The sequence below is a fragment of the Humulus lupulus genome, chromosome 1 (assembly GCF_963169125.1).
Source record: "Humulus lupulus chromosome 1, drHumLupu1.1, whole genome shotgun sequence".
In the NCBI taxonomy this organism is placed as follows: domain Eukaryota; kingdom Viridiplantae; phylum Streptophyta; class Magnoliopsida; order Rosales; family Cannabaceae; genus Humulus; species Humulus lupulus.
This window is the reverse complement of record NC_084793.1, coordinates 272,447,594-272,468,738: the sequence shown is the minus strand read 5'-3', so window position 1 is coordinate 272,468,738 and position 21,145 is coordinate 272,447,594. Positions and strand designations below refer to the sequence as shown.

Below are 21,145 nucleotides of genomic sequence, written 5' to 3'. Positions count from 1 at the left end.
ACTTTACATGCACATATTGTAACCAAGATGGTCATACTATTTCATATTGTCATGTAAAGAGATATGCATATCTAGGCAAGACCAAATGGGTACCAAAGGGTTCCAAAACTAACAAGAAAGGACCCAAAGTTATGTGGGTACCAAAGGCCAACAAATAATTTTCTTTTGTAGGAATCAACAAGGAAGAGCAAAAGCTTGTGGTTCTTGGACAGTGGTTGTTCAAAGCATATGACCGGTGACCCATCAAGATTTTCAAGTTTTAAGAGCAAGGAAAGTGGTTTTGTCACTTTTGGAGACAATTCAAAAGGAAAAATCTTGGGCATTGGTGATATCGGTAATGTATACTCTCCATGTATTAAAAATGTGCTTCTTGTTGATAACCTTAAACATAATTTACTTAGTATTAGTCAACTATGTGATAAAGATTTTCGTGTTGTTTTTGAATCCTCAAAATGCTCCATCGAAAATGCTTCAACCAATGAAGTTATTTTTGTTGGAGAAAGGAAGGATAATGTTTATGTTATTGATGTTGATTCCTTTGATAGAAAAAATAAATGTTTAACCATTATGAATGATAATTCTTGGTTGTGGCATAGAAGATTAGGACATGCTAGTATGGATTCTATTTCAAAGTTGGTTAGAAAAGATCTTGTTGTTGGTTTGCCATCTATTCCTTTTGTTAAAGATAAACTTTGTGATGCATGCCAATTTGGAAAACAAATTAAAACATCTTTTCATTCCAAGAAAGATATTTCAACCTCTAGACCTTTGCAATTGCTTCATATTGATTTATTCGGTCCTTCAAGAATTGCTAGTCTAGGTGGTAAATACTATGCATTTGTGATTGTTGATGTTTTCTAGATTTACATGGGTTATATTTTTGAAACTCAAAAATGATGTTTTGGAAAACTTAGTTAAATTTTGTAAGAGTGTGCAAAATGAAAAGGGGTATTCAATCACCTCCATTAGGAGTGATCATGGTGGAGAGTTTGACAATGATGCCTTAGAATTGTTTTGTGATGAACATGGTTTTAACCATAACTTTTCGGCTCCAAGAACTCCACAACAAAATGAAGTTGTCGAGAGGAAGAATAAAACAATTCAAGAAATGGCTAGGTCAATGCTCAATGAAATCTCATTACCTAAATATTTTTTGGACGAGGCCGTCAATACTTCTTGTTACATTTTGAACCGTGTTTTCATTAGGCCTAACATGAATAAAACCCTTTATGAGCTTTGGAAAGGGAGAAAACCCAATATTGGATATTTTAGAGTTTTTGGATGTAAATGCTATATTTTGAACACCAAGGACAACCTTGGAAAATTTGATGCAAAATCCGATGTTGGAATTTTTATAGGTTATTCAACACATAGTAAAGCTTATAGAATTTATAACAAAAGAACTAATGTTGTTGAAGAATCTATTCATGTTGCATTTGATGAGTCTAACCCTCCTACAAGCAAAAGTGTAGATGATGATGTTGTAGGTTTGGGAGAGGAGGTTCAAAATCTTGACATTGGAGAATCATCTAACGCTCCATCACAAACTCCCAAAGAGGAACCACCCGAGGAAAAGGTAAATGAAAGCAAAGGTATGGATTCTAACCTTCCACATGAGTGGAAGTTCAAAAGTGCTCATCCTATAGACCAAACTCTAGGTGATCCTTCACAAGGAGTCACAACTAGAAACTCCCTTAGAAACTTGTGTAATTTCATTGCTTTTATTTCTCAAATTGAACCAAAGAATTTTAATGAGGCCGAGTTCGATGAATCTTGGCTTCTAGCTATGCAAGAAGAAATAAATCAATTTATTAGAAATGATGTTTGGGAGTTAGTTCCAAGACCGTTACACCAATCGGTGATTGGAACAAAAAGGGTCTATAGAAATAAGGTAGATGAGCATGGGGTCATTGTGCGTAACAAGGCTACATTAGTGGCCCAAGGTTACAATCAAGAAGAAGGAATTGATTATGAGGAGACCTTTGCCCCGGTAGCAAGACTTGAGTCCATAAGAATGTTATTAGCTTTTGCATGTCACAAGAATTTTGTCTTGTATCAAATGGATGTTAAAAGCGCTTTCTTAAATGGATACATTATGGAAGAGGTTTATGTCTCTCAACCCCCCGGTTTTCAAGATCACAAACACCCTAACCATGTTTATAAATTAAAGAAAGCATTATATGGTTTAAAGCAAGCTCCTAGAGCTTGGTATGATCGTTTAAGCACTTTTCTTATCTCAAATGGTTTTTCAATGGGAAAAGCGGATAATACACTTTTTATTAAAAGAAAATTAAAAGACATTATTATAGTACAAATCTATGTTGATGATATTATTTTTGGTGCTACTAATGATGCTCTTTGTGAAGAATTTTCAAAGTGTATGCATAGTGAATTCGAGATGAGCATGATGGGAGAGCTCAACTTTTTCCTTGGACTTCAAATAAAGCAACAAAAGGATGGAATATTCATAAGTCAATCCAAGTACATCAAGGATCTACTTCAAAAGTTTGACTTGGCCAATGCAAAGTCCATGAAAACTCCTATGAGCACCTCCATAAAGATGGACAAGGATGAAAGTGGTAAGGATGTTGACATCACCAAGTATCGAGGTATGATTGGTTCATTATTATATTTAACCGCTAGTAGACCCGATATTTTGTTTAGCGTTGGTCTATGTGCTAGGTACCAATCATGTCCCAAGGAATCCCACTTAAGTGCCGTTAAGAGAATTTTTAGATACTTGATAGGCACAATGAATCTAGGGCTTTGGTATCCCAAGAACTCAAACTTTGAAATCATAAGTTACTCGGATGCCGATTTTGCCGGTTGTAAAACGGATAGGAAAAGTACTAGTGGAACATGTCAATTTCTAGGAAACTCTTTAGTGTCATGGTTTAGCAAGAAACAAAACTCGGTAGCCCTATCCACAACCAAAGCCGAATACATTGTCGCCGGTAGTTGTTGTGCTCAAATACTTTGGATGAAACAAACTCTTAAGGATTTTGATGTTGATTTTGAATGTACACCCATAAAGTGTGACAATACTAGTGCCATTAACCTCTCTAAGAATCCAATCTTGCATTCTAGAGCCAAGCATATTGATATAAGGCACCACTTCCTTAGAGACCATATCCAAAGAGGTGACATTATGCTAGATTTTGTGAGCACCAATTTCCAACTAGCGGATATTTTCACCAAGCCTCTTAGTGATGAGAGATTTAGTTTTATTAGAAGAGAGCTAGGAATGACCAACATAAATGAAATTTAAGGCTTACTAGCTACTTGAATATCATATCTCTCCTTACTTACTTATGCATATATACTTTCACTATAATATGATTCTAATGCATAAATAAGCAAAGTTTTTTAATACTTGACCTATTAGATATATGTCTTTGAGAATAACAAATTATAGGTCATGGTATGAATTTTTGGTGAACTTTGAACTCATTTTTGATTGAGTGAATATGTGAATTTTTGCATATGTGTTTAGTATATGTGTTCATGTGTTTGAACATGTCTAAATAAGTCTATCTAGTATGCCTATAGGGTTTCTATGCTTGAATTACTCTTTGAACAATTTTTAGATATGTTAAGTATTGAAAATTTGTTAGTTTTTGCCTAAATGAGTGTTTTTCGCCAAACTTACTCAATTTTCAACATTTTTCAAATCCGTCAGTTTGAGCACCTCAAATTTAACACGTTTGAACTATTGCAAAAAGAATTTTTTGATTTGGTTGCATAAAACTCATTTTTGGTAGATTTCTATTTTTCAAGGCCTTTTAAGGCATTTTTCGAAAAATCTACCCAAAATTCTCAATTTTCAATATTTTTCAATTCCGTCACTTCACACACTTCATATTTAATATTCTTGAACTGCTGGAAAAAGAATTTTTTCAATTTGGTTTAAAAGATTTCATTTTTGGTAAGTTTTTTGCTTTCTTAAACTTTTTTGAAAAGCTTACCGTAAATCGTCATTTTTCAACATTTTTCAAATTTTCTTGTTTGAGCATATTCATTTTCTCATATTTTAGGTGTTAGAAAAAGTTTGGGGTCAATTGGGTTAAAAACGAAAATTTTTGGCACGTTTTTGAAAAAGGGGCTGGGCTGATGCACCAACCGGAATTCCGGTTGCCTGTGCACAGACCAACCGGAATTCCGGTTGGCGCAGACAGCAGCCACTTAAGTTTTTTTTTTGTTTTTTAAAATGCAATTTTTTCCCCATAAAAACCCTACCCACGAGTTTCATTCTCCCATTCTGCCTCTACAACCTAAAATACAAGTCTCCACCCTCTTCCCTCTAAAAAATCACTCCCTCAAACCCTCACTTCATCCTCCCTTTTTCTACAAAAATCTCATTCTCTTCTTGTTCCCACTTCAATGGCTTCATCATCCAACCCAAGGAAGAGCAGGAGAGTTGCCACTGCTGAACAAATCAGGGAAAAGAGGGCAAAAGGAAGGAATGAGCCTACCCTCTTCTACAACCAAGAGGACTTTAATCGTTTCCATGATGCTTTCTCCTCTAGGCCTATCATCAAAGGTAAATTTTGTGCCCTTCCAAGCTTAGCTTGTGTAAAATTTAGCTACCATTTTGAAATGTAAGGTTGGAAATCCTTTATCAATATTAAGACCCCCATCTACCCTAGGTTAGTTAAAGCTTTCTATGCTTGCATCAAACCTAGCCATGCACCACTAGGAGTTAAAGGCACCCTTAGAGATGTCCCATTTGAACTTGATGTAGAAACTCTAAACAACTTGCTAGGAGCACCAAATGAAGGACTTTTGCTAGAGCCAAAAACCACTCTTAAGAATGATGAACTTTTTGCCATGAATGAGTGTTCTAGAGTTCTTTGTGGAGAAGGCTCTATTTTCAGAAAACCAAAGTTTCACAATCTCACTTTGGAAGCTAAAATTCTCCAACTATTTATCATCAATAACCTTGCTCCTAGAAGTGGCCATAAAGATGAGGTAAACAACATAGACATACTCCTTTTATACCTTATCCTAACCAAAAAGGCACGAATCAATCTAGGCCATCTCATTCTTCGCTTTATCGTTGATGTGTATAAACCAAACATGGTCAAGTCACTCCCATTTGGCTTTCTCCTTAGCTACATCCTACCTCTCTTAGGAATTCCCATCTCGGATGAAACGAAGGTTGAACCTACCGAAGGAGATAAGCTAGGTACTAAAACTTTCACAAGCTTGGGGTATGCTCTTATCAACAATAAGTGGGTTTTCACTCCCAAAAGAGGCCAAAGAACGCAAGAGGACCTTGAAGTAGGAGAAGAAGAAGAGGAAGAGGCGAGATTTGGGTTACCCGCAAGTGAAAGTGAAGAAGAGGAGCAAGAAAATGAAGAAGAAGGAGCTCAACCTTCAAGCCTTCCAATGCCTCAAGCTTCTCAATTCAACCTCGAGGAGGCTTTTTCTCGTCTTACCACCGACATGAACACTCAATTTTCAAACTTGCGGAGTGACATGGAACAAGGCTTCCGAAATGTTCATGATGAGATGGAGGAGATGAAGGCCTACATGAGGTGTTTTGGGGCGCCACCATCTTAGGCATTTGCATGTTTTTTTTTACATTCTTTCATGTTTTATTTTTTCTTGTGTACTTGTGTATTTGCATAGATTTATGCCTTATGTATGAATGTTTAAAAAGTTTAATCTATGTTTGATTATGTTTTATTTTGTGAATTCCTTTGCCACCCTTTTTGATGAATCAAAAGGGGGAGAAATTAATTGAGATTATTTTAACTTTGGCACAAACCTCAATTTTTGGACTAACTTTTTATTTCACTATGAGTAATAAATTGAGGGGGAGTTTACAAAATCATGAAAGGTGACAATCAAAGGTAAAGTTTCAAATTTTTAAACCCTTGCACACATTAAGGGGGAGCTAATCTAATATTAATATTTAAAAATATTTCCTTTCCCTTTTAAAATAATCAAATATTTGATTATTATTTGTTACTAATGATTTGTTGATTTTGTAGCAAAAACCAAAGTGAATTAGCATTTCAAAGTCAAACTTATGACCAAGGGCAAAATGGTCATTTTACCAAATTTTCCGGAAATGACCCGAAATGGATTTCAAGACTCAAGAAACTCAAGATAAAGGTTTAATTTCATTTCTTAGTCTTGTAAAGTGATTGCGAGTTTACTTTAAGTCATAAATATAAAATTTGGCTCACTCACGTACTAAAAATGGTGATTTTTTAAAATGAGAAATAAATATCCTAAATTCACTTTTAAGAAAATACATCTCGATACGGTCGTAACGCAATTGTAATTTTTGAAATCGGATAAACGAGCTAAAAGTTATAAAGAATTGAAAAACGGGAAAATAGGCTATTTCGAACTTTTGCTCTCTGTTTGCCATCCGGAATTCCGGATGGGCAACCGGAATTCCGGTTGCTCCCAGACCGGAATTCCGGTTCCCCATCCGGACTTCCGGTTCGCGGCTGGCAGCTTCAATAAATAACCCTAAACGACTATAAACGGCTAGTTTTTTCCCAAACTCTATATAAACTCGTTTTTCACTCAAAGTTGGTGGTTGGCTGAGCATTTATTACATATACCAAACCTAATCCATTGATTTCAAAGAGCTCTCAAAGTTTAACTCATCCAAACACATTTTCACACACTTGAGCCAAAATTTGTATTTATTTCTTCTAAGTGTGCTTGCTAATCACTCTAGGTTTCTCATTGTATCATCATACTTCTAGAGTGATCTTTGCTTGTAATATCAAACACATTCTCATATTGTGATTGAGGTGAGGTTGGCACCGGTTTTGTAAACAACCCGGTTAGAGTGAGATTGGCACTTCAACAATCTGAAAAAGAGGTTGATAGTCCTTGGTGGTGGAAAACTATTGTAAGAGGTTTGGAAATACCTTGGTGAAAAATTCCCGGTTGTAAGGGTTAGTCAAGCCCGCTAACTTGGCTCGATAGTTGAACTCAAAGCTAGGTCTATAGCTTTGAAGACCAAGGACGTAGGTGGCTTAGTTCTACCGAACCTTGTAAAATTCGAGAGTTTGCGATTTCTTAACCTTCAACTCTTTACATTACAAGTTTGATTATTTGCTATATATATTTGATTGCCATATTATTTGCTTTTACTTGATAAATTTGATTTATTGCATAATTTGGCATATTAAGTTTTAAATTTCTAATTCACCCCCCCCCCCCTCTTGGAAACATTTCTTGGGTTAACAAGATCGCTATGCCATGTGTTCTAAGAATAATAATCGCACTAATCAAGAGTGCTATTGTTGACTTTAGTGTTCAAAATGCACAAATCAGTCTCGATCTCACCTATATGTCATATTCTAAGGCATCCTTGAATGATTATGGAGTATTCCGGACCTAATAAATGGTTAGATTGCTATTCGGGGTGTTCTAAGAATAATAATCGAACTAATCGAGAGTGTGTTTTGTTGACTTTAGTGTTCAAAATGCACTGATCGGTCTCGATCGCCATCGATCTCACCCATATCCGGTAGTCTAAGGCATCCTTAACTGATTACGGATTATTCTTGACCTAATCAACGATCGGTTCGCTATTCGAGGTGTTCTAAGAATTTTAATCGCCCTAATCAAGAGTGTTCTTGTTGACTTTAGTGTTCAAAATGCACGGATCGGTCTCAATCGCCGTCGATCTCACTTATATGTCGTATTATAAGGCATCCTTCAGTGATTATGGAATATTCCAGACCTAATCAACGATCGGATCGCTATTCTGGGTGTTCTAAGAATAATAATCGCACTAATCAAAAGTGTTTTTGTTGACTTTAGTGTTCAAAATGCTCTAATCGGTCACGATCATCGTCGATCTTATTATAAGGCATCCTTGAATGATTACAGACTATTCTAGACCTAATCAACGGTCTGTTCGCTATTGGTGGTGTTCTAAGAATTATAATCACACTAATCAAGAGTGTTCTTGTTGACTTTAGTGTTCAAAATGCACAGATCGGTCTCGATCACCGTCGATCTCACTTATATGTGGTATTATAAGGCATCATTGAATGATTATGGACTACTCCGGACCTAATCAACGGTCGGATCGCTATTCAAGGTGTTCTAAGAATAATAATCGCACTAATCAAGAGTGTTCTTGTTGACTTTAGTATTCAAAATGCACAGATCGGTCTCGATCGCCGTCGATCTCAACTATATGTGGCATTCTAAGGCAACCTTGAGTGATTATGGACTACTTTGAACCTAATCAACGGTTAGATCGCTATTCGGGGTCTTCTAAGAATAATAATCGCACTAATCAAGAGTGTTCTTGTTGACTTTAGTATTCAACATGCACAGATCGGTCTCGATCGTCGTCGCTCTCAACTATCTGTGGTATTCTAAGGCAACCTTGAGTGATTATGTACTATTCTGGACCTAATCAACGATCGAATCGCTATTCGGGGTGTTCTAAGAATAATAATCGGTATTAATCAAGAGTGTTATTGTTGACTTTAGTGTTCAAAATGCACGGATCGGTCTCGATCGCCGCCAATCAAACCCCATTTATTTATTTATTTTCAAAAAATTATTTTAAGAGTTTACAAGAAAGGAAAAGAGAAAATTGAAAGAAATAAAAATTGAAATAAAAGTTATAAAAAAACCCCAAAAAAAATACTATTAACACCAAGGTTAATTATTTTCTAAAACTAAAATAATTTTTTATGAAAAATTCTATTTTGTAAAAGAGTAAAACAAAAGTTATATTTTTATTTAAAATTATTAACTTCTTGAAACAAAAAAATTGAATAAATTTTATTTTGTAGTTAAATAATAGAAAATTTAAAAATTGTTGAAAAAAGTTTAAATTTTTTTAAAAAATTCAAAAGTATTTGCGGCGAACATGTCGATGCAAATGCTTATGATTTCACCGCAAATAACCTCATGAAAATAACCAATTTTTTGACCTCATTAGTAGCGACCAATTTCGCTGCAAATAATGCAAATACCCCCACGAATGAATCAGATTGGCGAGAGTTTTTCCTACCAAACCAAAACCCTTTTTGCGGCGATCCACTCGCCGCAAATAATTCTGTTTAGCCGCAAATAGTTCCATAAATCTATAAAAATATTTCCGAATGATATTAAATTTCGCCGCAAATAATGCCATTAGTTGCGGTGAAAACAGGTCGCCGCAAATAGTTTCACCACAAAAGACCTTTTTTCTCGTAGTGATGTTCTCTGGTAATGTTAATGGTGTTCCCTTATCTTATCTTCTCTCTCATGTTTGTCTCTCTTCTCTTCTCTTATTCTTTCAAAGCTCGTGGCTCGTGGTGCGACATAGGGAGGCCCAGATCTGGTGCTCTCCATCCCCAATCCCGACTTCAGATCGCCTACGCCTCCAGCGCCCTTCACCCCCAACCTCGACCAAATCCGTTCTACATCGTCCCCAACCCTGAGATCTCGGGTTCGTGCGACAAGGTTGGTTGCGTCAGATCTGGGTTCATAAGCGAGATCTGAAGCTCACCAGAAATCTCTGGGTTCGTGCGACAAGGAAGGTTGCAGCAGGGATTTCATCATCAAAAAGCTCAAAACCAAAAGTCCAATTGCCAAAACCTCTCTGATCTCTCACCACAAAGATTGCTCCGAGAACATCCATTACTCAACCAAGGCTCAGTTCTCCGAAACAATGATTTATCACAAGTTTTTGATCAAATGCAGTGGTGAAAATGAGGAGTATAGATAAGAAAGTTGTGAATCGAGTTATGTGGCTTCAGTAGAATTTTAGAGAGAATGAAGCCATTTTTGTTGATGGGTTATTGGTTGATCTGTTTTGGTATGTTGATTTATTTCTAAATCAATGTTTTAGAGCTTGACTGTGAGATTGTGCTTAAATTTGATGTTGGTTTACCTCCGTTGTAGGTGATGACATTTTCAGCAAATTAAAGATAATGAAGCTAGAAAAAGATGAGGGAGAGTGATGGGAACTAGGTTCGTGGGTTTTGGAAGGAAAGAAAGAAAATGAACATTTTTTTGGGAAAATTTATTTATTTTGTTTTAAAATTAGTTTTTGGGAAGAAATTTTTATTTGATTTCCTATTTTAGAAAGATTTAATTTTAGTTTTTTATTTATTCTTAGAATTTAATTTTGGAATTAAGATATTTATTTTAAAATCTATTTTTAATTATTTAATTAATTCATTAAATAAAAAATTTGAAGGCATTTTGGTCATATTGAAAAAATATTTTATTAAAATTAGGCTTAAGAATACTATTTTAATCTATTTTATAAAATACATTATCCAAATTCGGGTAAAATACATGGTTCAAATTGATATTTTTCAATTTATTTATTATGTTAAAAAACATATTTTACTCTTTCATTACTCGTGAAAACAAGTTTTTATTTCTATTTTTTATTGTTCGAATCTAATATCTTTTGTCCTTTTATATGTGTATACATCTTTGAGAATCTCTATAAATGGAAAAATAAAAGATTATCAAGATATGAGAATCCTATGTTTTTTTAAAATATATTTAATTTTTGTTTAAAAAGAATATCAATGATAATTTTTGTTTTTTTTTTAAAGAATGATAATTATACTAAAATTAATTAATCCACTTAGTTTTAGTCAAAAAAATCTATTAATAAGAATAAGACATTTTTTTCGTTGTTTTATTATAATCAATACAATTTTAGTTATAATTTTATAAAAAAATCTCTAAATTTTCATAAATTTTGTAAAACAATGATTATATTGGAATTTTTAAAAATAAATTATTGTCAAATCTGATAAGTAATTAAAATTCATGAGAAAAAAATAATATACTTATATATATATATTATATAAAATTTGCAAAAGGGACCTATTTTTTCTTAACAATAAATGTAATAAGCGCTTAAATTAAACTTCTTTGCTTGATTGTTTGGAACTATAACACAACAGTTTGCAATAAGTAATAAGATTTACGAAGAAGCTCTTTCTCTTCACACTGTGTTTGGTCCAATGTGTTGAAAAAAATTGAGTAGATGAAAAATTGATGGCTAAAATAGTAATGACTCAACAAATCACTTTGATTAAAGATGATATTATTTGAACATTGTGTGATTTATTTTGATTGATTTTGACAAATCACTTTGGTCAAAATTGAGATATCAGAATATTGTGTGATTAATTCTGATTAATTGTCAAAAAATCACTTTGGTAACAACTGATATTATTAGAATAAGTGTGATTAATTATAATTGATTGTCAGAAAATCACTTTGGGTAACTGCTGATATTACCAGAATAAGTGTGATTAATTCTGATTGATTTTTAGAAATTAAGATTCTAGATTTGTTGGATATTTTGGCATTAATGCACTTGATTCACACACATTTTCAACTCTCCATGAAATTTATAAAAGAAGGCTTCTCCTCTTATTCTAGGATACACAGATATAGAGTACCACACACTTAGTATCTTTCTCTCTTTAGTCTCTATAGTATTTTCTGGTGATAGATGGAATGTTTATTTCAAGTTTGCCTAAACAGACGCATTGGTGTTTTTCGTTCTGCTTGATAGCTGTTTTATCCTAAGAACTGGTTGTTCACGAATCATCTAGCACCGTTTAGGTAAAGAGACAAATCTGCTTTAAAAAAAGCGTGTTTTGCGCGCCTCTGCTTTGGTTTAGTCCTTGTATTGTATTTTTGTATTTCCATTCTTCAATTAAATATATTAACATATATATATTTCGTTATTCTCGACTATATTATTTCTAACACAATGGTCCTCACTCCTCACTTTCTTTCTACATTCATTTTAATATTATTCTCTATAATTTTATGGCCTATGGGGGGCCACGCAAAGACTTCATTATTCAAATATGAAAGGTAGATCATAGACTCATGAGTCATGACTCATATGTATTACCAAACTGGGATTTGAGCTTTCCGTTACAGAACTTTTTATATAAGACAACAACTAAAACCAAACTATGAATAAAAAATAAAAAACCAATCTAACCATCAAGAAATAACAAAGTACCTAATTCAAGATAACCCTTCTTTTTCAATTCATTGAGAAGTGAAATTGGATTTTATATATATTTTTTACTTACCAACAAATCTTTCCCTAAAGTTTTATAATAGTTGTATGATTGTACTAAGAGAGTGAAGGTTAAATAGAATATTTCGGGCCCAAGATTTTGAGTGCACATGAAGGGATATAGAATAGAGTGATGAACTTTGACAAAAGTCAGTGGTTTCAAGTCTCCAACTTGCACATGGGTGGATCTCAGATATGGCTGGCCTCTTCTCGCTCTCATGTGCTCAGCTCAGACCAAATAGATGTGTGGAGCCCTAGACCTGATCTTATCCTGGCGTAGAGATCATGTATATCAACTTAATGGGAATTTTTTTTCATGCGTGTTGCCTTCTCTTACAACCTTTTTGGGATTTAGTTTACGGCTACCATCAACCTCACATATTCATTGACATTATTATAGGTTATAGTTCCAATCTGGCGAAATAATGTAATTTTTTGTATTCATATATATACATCGAGATTAAATGTAAAAAAAAAATCTAAATATAATAGTTTTGATAAAACTTTCACTCAACAATAACTAACAAAAATGAGAATATTATAATTTTTTATGTTAATATATAATTATCAAAGAAAATGTATTACCAAGCTGGAATAGCTCAGCTGGTTAGAGCGTGTGGCTGTTAACCACAAGGTCGGAGGTTCGAACCCTCCTTCTAGCGAATTTTTGAATGTGTTTGGTTCTTTAACTAAAAAGCTGGTTTCTCTTTTCAAGAGCTAAAAATTATTTTTTAAAAACAAAGTTACAAAAACAAAAAATTTTGAGAACAATAAAAAGTTGTTTTGTATTGTTCTCAAATTTTTTTGTCTATTTTTTTTTCTCGCATCACTTTTTTAATTATTATTATCTAACATCATTTATTGTCACATCATTTTCTCTCTCATCACTTTCTCTCTCATTACTTTCTTTCTCCTTACATTTTCTCCCTTTACTTTCTCTCTCATTATTTTCTCTTTTCTTACTTTCTATCTTTTTATTTTCTCTTTCATCATTTTCTATCTCCATATTTTCTCTTGTATAACTTATTATGTCATCATTTTCTCTTTTATCAATTACTATATTGTCAGTTTCTCTCTCATCACTTAATATATCATCATTTTCTCTCTCATCATTTTTTCTCTACTCACTTCTCTCTCTTCACTTTCTTTCTCATCACATTCTCTCTTATTTTTTCTTGGATCAATTTCTCTCCTCTCAATTTTTATTTCTTCAAATTTTCTCTCATTACTTTCTCACTCCTTATTTTTCATCATTTTTTCTTTGAAATTATTTTATCTCATTATTTATTACAAAATTTTAAAAGATTTTTCTCTTTGTAAATATATTTGTTAATTTTTTATTTAAGATTTAAAAATAAATAAATAAATATATTTGTTAATTTTTTATTTAAGATTTAAAAATAAATAAAACTAAAAAATGGATTTTAGAAAACATTAACCAAATACCCTTTGTTTTTTTAAAACTACAAAAACTATTTTTGTTCTCATTTCTGATAACACAACTTTGAAAACAAAAAATAGAAAACAATGCTAAACAAGCCCTTTGTTTTCCAATGTCTAATTAATTTACTTGCATGTTGGGCCGAAAATCAGTAGTCATTTCTTTTGATTCATGTTGTGCCCACACATAAAAGAAGGTTTTAGATAATTTACCTCAAAATATTTCCTAATTACTTTAGGCAAAATTACACTTTTGATATGGGATGTAACATTATTTCCAATGCAAAAAGTAAATTTTGTGTCAAATTTATCCCAAAAAATTAGTTAATGTTATATTTGACATAATATTTGTAATTGTGCTACAATGCACAATATGCAAATTAACAAAAGAAAAATCAATAATTCATTTAATATTGGGATATTTGCGGCGAAAATACCTAAGATGTTAGTTTTATAACACTTAAATACCTAACTCTTTTTTTTTGCGGTGAAAATACCTTCCATCAACAATCTTTGGCATCCGTTGGTACCTAACCGTCAAGTGCCATGTAGAGGTACACGTGGCAATTTGTAATTGGTCCACGCAATTTTAAACATGACAGGTCACCTAATTCCTATTACTTGGCATCCGTTAGCGAATTTTTGTTTTCCAATTTCTAATTACTTTACTTGCATGTTGGGCCGAAAATCAGTAGTCATCTCTTTTGATTCATGTTGTGCCACATATAAAAGAAGGTTTTAGATAATTTACCTCAAAACATTGCCTAATTACTTTAGGCAAAATTACACTTTTGATATGGGATGTAACATTATTTCCAATGCAAGAAGTAAATTTTGTGTCAAATTTATCACAAAAAATTAGTTAATGCTATATTTGACATAATATTTGTAATTGTGCTCCAATGCACAATATGCAAATTAACAAAAAAAAATCAATAATTCATTTAATATTGGGATATTTGCGGCGAAAATACATAAGTTATTAGTTTTATAATACTTAAATACTTAATTCTTTTTTTTTTGCGGTGAAAATACCTTCCGTTAACAATCCTTGGCATCCATTGGTACCTGACCGTCAAGTGCCATGTAGAGGTACACGTGGTAATTTGTAATTGGTCCACGCAATTTTAAACATGACAAGTCACCTAATTCCTATTATTTGAAAAAGTTTAAAATAAATATGATATAATTAAATAAAACTAATAAATACAAACTAAAACTAATATAAATAAAAACTAAAAACTTAACCATTGGAAAAACTTAAAAATTAAAAACCCCATCCTTCGTGTATCATTTGAAGAACACGAAGGTCTAGGGCATAAGAGTTTGAATGTGACATTGGAACAATAGAGCTGCAATTGTCGGCCATCGAAAGCAGTTGCCATCAAGACTTCTTGGACCAACGATAATCCTGGAAGAAGATTCAAGTGCTGCCATAAGTATCGGGTGTGGTTAATTTGTAGGTTTTTTTTTTTTTTTTTAAATTTTGGGTTTGTTCATCTCTTCTTAACTTCTACTGGTTTGATGATTTCTTTTGTGTTTACAAAGTAATGGTGGTTGTGGGTATTTTTGCTGGTTAGACCCTCATATGTGCGTCCGAAGCAAGGTGGTCATACTGATGGACCCAAAATGGGTATGTTTTAAATATTTATACTCGCAAGTGCACGAATCGTATATGGAATATAGTGTTCGTGTAAGCACGAGATCGAACCCAAAGGAGTTGTCTAAAATAAAAAAGAAAACTATTTTAAATCAAAAGTAATAAATTCTAACCTAGCTCCAAAGATTGATGAGTTTTAATATTATGAACATAAAATAAAAGATTGAAAAATAAAGCTATTTAAGAGAATAAAAATAAAGCAATAATGATTTGAAAATAAGTGTTAAAAGAAAAGATTATTAAAATACTAGAATCCACAAAATGTAAGTTAAATAATATTTATTAGTATATTGATTCCCAAGTTTTAGTGATAGTTAAAATAAATCAAACTATCATTTTCAAAATAGATTTATAATTTTAAGCACAAATTACTTCTAAAAATATAGGATTTTTCTTCACTTTTCAAAATTATAATTTCAAAGCATTTAGTGTAAATCAATCTAATGAAATAACAAATAAATCAATAAACGTTATTTATAAGGCAAAATATAATATTTTTGTTCTAAGCATGGATGTGTACAATTTAATGACACATCTTACACAAAGAATATTATGCTTTTGCACTAATGAAGAACAAAGTGTAAATATTATCTAACAATCCAAAATATGAGATATTAAAGATGAAAGACATATATGAAGAAGAAAAATCCATAAACTTTGTTGCAATACAAGGGAAATCAACATACAACATAAATATTACCTAGTTACAAGTTGTTTCATCATGATCTTAATAATCTTATGAAAAAGATTAGAAGCACATAACTATAGTAGAAATTATAAAATAAACGACATACATACTTGCAAAATGCTCTTGAAAAACCCAAAATGGAAGAGAGAATGGTAGAGAGAAAATGGGAGAAAAGAAGATGGTAACCAAAAATTAAGTACCCTAAAATAGTCTTGAAATTCCATATTTATAGCCAAAAAGAGATTATTAAAATAATCAATTTAAATTAATTAAATTGATTAGATTAATTAAATAAAATAAATATGGTATGTAGAGGTAAATTATAGGGTGTAATGATGATGTTATGGTGAAAATGTGTAGAAAAAATGGTAAAAAGTTGGCATTTTGGAGATAGGGGACACATGGTACATTTAGGCAATTTTATGGGCTCAAGAAGTGGCTGATGGTGGCTGGTGACAGTCGGCTGGGAAGTGTTGGGCCGAATGGTGGAACAGTTGGCGGGCCCAGGAGGCTGGGCGAGTGGGCTTTGGGCCAGGCGTTGATGAAGCTACAGCTGGGAGATGATGGCTGGGAGAGGGCAGCTTGGAGGTGCACGTGAAGGGCAAAGGCTCGGGTTGTATGGCTGGGGGGCTGGTTATATGATGGAAGTGTGGTGTACGGCTGGGAGGAGGAGAAATTGGCAGGCGGGCCTGGCTTGCTGGGGAGGCCCAGGTGGCTGGATGGAGGAGAAAGGAGGCAGGCGGGCCTGGGCTGAGGCTTGGGCCTTCGATCTGGGCAGAGAGAAAATGGGAAAAATGCCACAATCTCTTAACTTTTTCCACACAAATGCCACTTTTGTTTCCATTTCTCTTCTTTTTCAAGCATAAAAAATTCCAAAGTAAATCCTACAAAATAAGTAAATATTAAATTAGAATCAAATATTTTTAATTATAAAATAACTCATATTAAGTCCATGAAAATACTAATTGAAATTTAATTTACTTTGGCAATTAAGTTCAATAAAATCACATTTTTTAACTTATAATCTAACAACACAAATTTCAAATAATTAAACTACAACATATTATAATAAAATATCTATAAAAAACATATAAAAAAATCTAGAAAACTACAATAAGACTAATAAATTAAAAATTACATAAAAACTTAATAAGTTAATTAAAAACTCAAGAACTAAGCAACAATTAGCATATAAAATATGGTAAAATAACTCTATTTTGTAGAGTTATCACATACCTGGGTTGTTGAGAAAAATTAAACAGTTGGAGGATGAACTTGTTTCTAGAAACACACATGCCGATTGAAGCACACATCAAGCTTTGAGTGATCTTTCTATGGGAGAGGATATGATTTTTGTATCTGATGCTGATTGAAAGGATGGAGTACAACATGAAGATGAAGTTAGGGTGGTAAAAAGTAATAAAATATTATGGGTTGTAGCCATTGTAGTAGTTTTAATATGTATCAACAAATGGTTTTAAGTTATGTGATATCATTGTAATGTTTTATTGTCAATTATGATCCAATTTGCTTGACCCTTTTGTAAGTGATATTTATTTAAATTGAATTTGATGATTTATGTTTAATCTGGTGGTTTTAAGCTTTATATTTGTATTGTGCAATTCCTAAAGTAAAAGAATAAACAAGTGTATTTCATTAAGATGTAATACCAAAGTAAGAACCTGAACCAGATAGTATTGACATCAAGTTTAAAGGTCATGTTGGCCATAACTAGCAAACAAACTAAGATCTAATGCCTATTTGGTTTACATCGTGTAAATGCCATGTTGCCCATAGCTATCAAAAAAATAAGACCTAGTGAAGTCAAGTATTCACAAAAACATGAAAAGTCCTTAACTAGACATAAATTAGTTCATTCCCTATGTTCAAAAGCTTTGTCAAAAGTGTGAACATTATTCTAGCAGGTTGTTTAGGAATGTTGTGTGGACCTAGTCAAAGGACCACCTTGCTGAGAAATGTCATGTTGTCTGGCTCGAGTTCTGGGACCCCCTTGCTGAGAAAAGCTTTGTTTTTGCTTTGTCAGTCGTTCTTTTCTTTTCTTTGTTGCTTCAGTGGGATTTGCAGCCGGTAGCCTACCCCTTTTCTTTTGAGCATGAACCTAATAAATGAAAAATTCATGAAGTTAATCTGGTGTAATATTTTATCAAAAGACATGACCATTTGTTATAATAATGCATTACCTGAGCATTTGTTGGGTTGGGGCATGTTTTGCTTGTGTGGCCTGACTATTTGTACTTTTTGCACAAGTGGATTTGACCAAACCTTCGAGTTTTTGTTGAACTTGGGGGTAGTTCATCAGACTCTCTTCTTCTGGCCTTTTTTGGTCTCCCTGGCAGATTAGTTTCAAAAGGTGGGTATATAGGGTTCAAACCAGTCTCTGGCCACTGCTTTGGGCTTGGCATAGGGTATATGATTCCTGCATAAGCTTTCAGAAATGTCTCTTTCTTATAACATTCATGGATATAGTCCATTATCTCTGCCCCACTTGTCCATATGGCAGCCAATGCGTGACCACATGGGATACCAGTGAGTTGAAATCTTCGGCAACTGCAAGTCCTTTTTTGCAAATCAACATCAAATGACTCATTGTTTGGGCAATTAACTTGAAATTGATAAGTTGCAGCCCTAGTAGTCAGACAATTCTTGGCAATATTCTTGTTCCTCTCCACAACTTGCAATATTCTTTTCCCCACAGGATGTATCCACTTCTTCAAACTTTCCCTCTTATTGAAAAACTGACTCATTAGCCAATAACGAATATTTTCCAGCAAAGTAATTATCGACTTGTCTCTAGCATCAACTATTGCAACATTAAAAGATTCGCACAGGTTGTTTAACAACATATCATATTTCACCATTTCATTAAAATGTGACCTAGACCACTCGGATGGAGTCTTTAGTGCCAACCAGTTGTAAGCATTTTCACTAGTTTCCCTTAACTCTCTCATCCTCTTTTGAAACTTTGGAATAGTGGTTGTCTTTGCTGCTGCCCATAGTTGTTGTTTCAATAACAAACCTGGGTGGTCTTTCTTGAAGTTGGAATGCAAGTGCCTAACACAATTTCTCACCTCTGCACCCTCAAAAATAGAAGCAATAGCATTCTCCAACCCTTTCTGCCTATCGTTCATCATAACAAACTGAGAAGGCCTGTCAATATCTAGATCTTCCTTCAACAATTTTAAAAACCAAGACCAAGTGTTAGTGTTTTCTTTCTCACAAACTGCATAAGCAATAGGATACATTGAGTTTGTTGCTTCTATTCCTACTGCAGCCAAAAGCAATCCTTTACAATACCCTTTGAGGAAGCACCCATCAAGACCAATGAGTGGTCTGCAACCAGGTCTGAAACCTTCCTTACAAGCTTTTAAGCAGATGTATACCCTTTCAAATATCATTTTTCCTTCTACCATATTTGATTTGATGATGGCAGTGATACTTGGGTTTGTAGCCAAGATCATTTTGCAGTAGTCTTCCAAGATAACATACTGCTCAGAGACACTGCCTTCAAGCAATATTTTTGCTCTGGCCTTTGCCCTGTAGAATATCCAATTGGAAACATGTGAGTACTTGGTTTTAGTTGTCATCTCTCTAAAATTCTTATACTTCATATCTGGATTGATTCTGAATTGCTCTAAAAAAATACTTAGACATCCCAGGAGCATCGGCATGACTATTATTAAGGACTAAACCATAGTTGTGGTTATCTACTAAAGTCTGCACTTTGAAAGTAGTGTTGTCAGCTCTTGAAACACTTGCATACAACAACCAAGGATATTGTTTAGCTTTGCATTTGACCCTAATTCTTCTCATGTCATTGCTTACATATTTAAACTCCCTATTACTTTCAATAAAGTACTCTTTAATAGCAGCCCTCAGTAGTTTTGCAGTCCCAAATTCCATTCCCAATAGAAATTTGAAATCCTTAAAGTTGGACCTAGGGTTGTAATCTTTTTTTGACTTCCTAGGCCCAGCCTCTTCACCATCACTTCCAAGACTTTGCAAGTCATCTTCAGTGTCCACCCCATCTGACTCATCTCCCTGAACACCTTGGCTGCACAAATTTGTCACACTGCCCCACCATTTAGTTTGATCAGATGTCCTACCCATCTCTTTTTCTGCCTCAACCTCTTGCTCATACTCCTCATCGTTTAACTCAAAGTCTTGCTCTTGCAGACACCCTCTTGACTACCTTTGATTAGAACTTTCAGGCATCTCATGTATTGCATCATTCACTTCATCTGGCAAGACCTCCTCATTTTTTGTGTCAGCTTGAGGTATGGGTGCATCATCCCCGACATCCATTTCAACAGTTTCTTCCTCACTATTCGAAGCAAAATGGACATAAAAATCTTCCTCATTACCTTCATCACTTGCATCCTCATAATCATCCTCATTCTCATTCCCTTGTTCTGCCTCATCATCATCATCACCATACTCAGTTTTCTCACTATCTGATGACAGTTCCACCACAGGTATACCCACCACATTAGGCACCACATCAGTATCGGGTGGTAACTCCTCAATCACACATCTCCTTAATATTTTAGGGGGAGGGTCAGGTATATGGGGTATTGCAGTGGGGTATTCCTTCCATTCCAAACCAAATGTAGCCTCAGGTAGGACCAAATACACTTCAACCTCTGATATTCTCTTGACATCCATTTCATTAAGTATTTCTGAAGCTTCCTCAGGCCCAAAAACTATCTTCTCAGCATTAAGATGCTTCCCATGTGGCTTATATAGAAACCCGAAAGGCATAGAGTAGCCTAATTTGCTAGCAATATCCTCTAACACAAGTCTACTGAATTTTCTCTTCGAAACATTGTCAAAGTAGTCTATTTTCCCTTTCTCATATCTTTTATTACCAAAAGACGTTAACCAATGCCCCCTATGATGCAATTTGACTGTAAACTTCCCATAATTTTCACTTGTGTAAATTAAAGTACAATATGCACCAAAGCAGCAATACACAGGGGAAGCAAACCAAGTCAAAAGTAGTAATAATGGATAAAATAGTCAACAAAGAACTAGATGCACTATTTTACTCCACAAAAAATGTCAAAACCCCAAAATTGTCACATAGAGATTCCCACAAAAATCCATATGTATGGACCCCGCTTTCTATTCTTAAATATGCTTTAAAGCATCTCCACCAACCACTTTACTCCAACAAAATTGATATAAAAAATGTAAAAAAAATTAACTCATTTAGAACCCCAAAACACAGACAAAATATTTGAAATGGGTTCTAGCAAACTTACCGCACGCTGGTGGTGGGTCGTTA

General features: G+C 33.8%; 1 protein-coding gene and 1 non-coding gene across 2 annotated transcripts; one reads left to right on the top strand and one right to left on the bottom strand.

The window, feature by feature from the left end:
* The first annotated feature begins 12,640 nt into the window (after window positions 1-12,640).
* Window positions 12,641-12,714, top strand: TRNAN-GUU (transfer RNA asparagine (anticodon GUU)). Its single transcript has one exon. It is a non-coding gene; the product is annotated as a tRNA-Asn (tRNA).
* A 5,372-nt stretch (window positions 12,715-18,086) lies between these two features.
* On the bottom strand, window positions 18,087-19,445 carry LOC133834685 (uncharacterized). The gene has a single exon (XM_062264367.1). The coding sequence runs from the start codon at window positions 19,443-19,445 to the stop codon at window positions 18,087-18,089; it is 1,359 nt and encodes a 452-aa protein (XP_062120351.1).
* Between the last annotated feature and the right edge of the window lie 1,700 nt (window positions 19,446-21,145).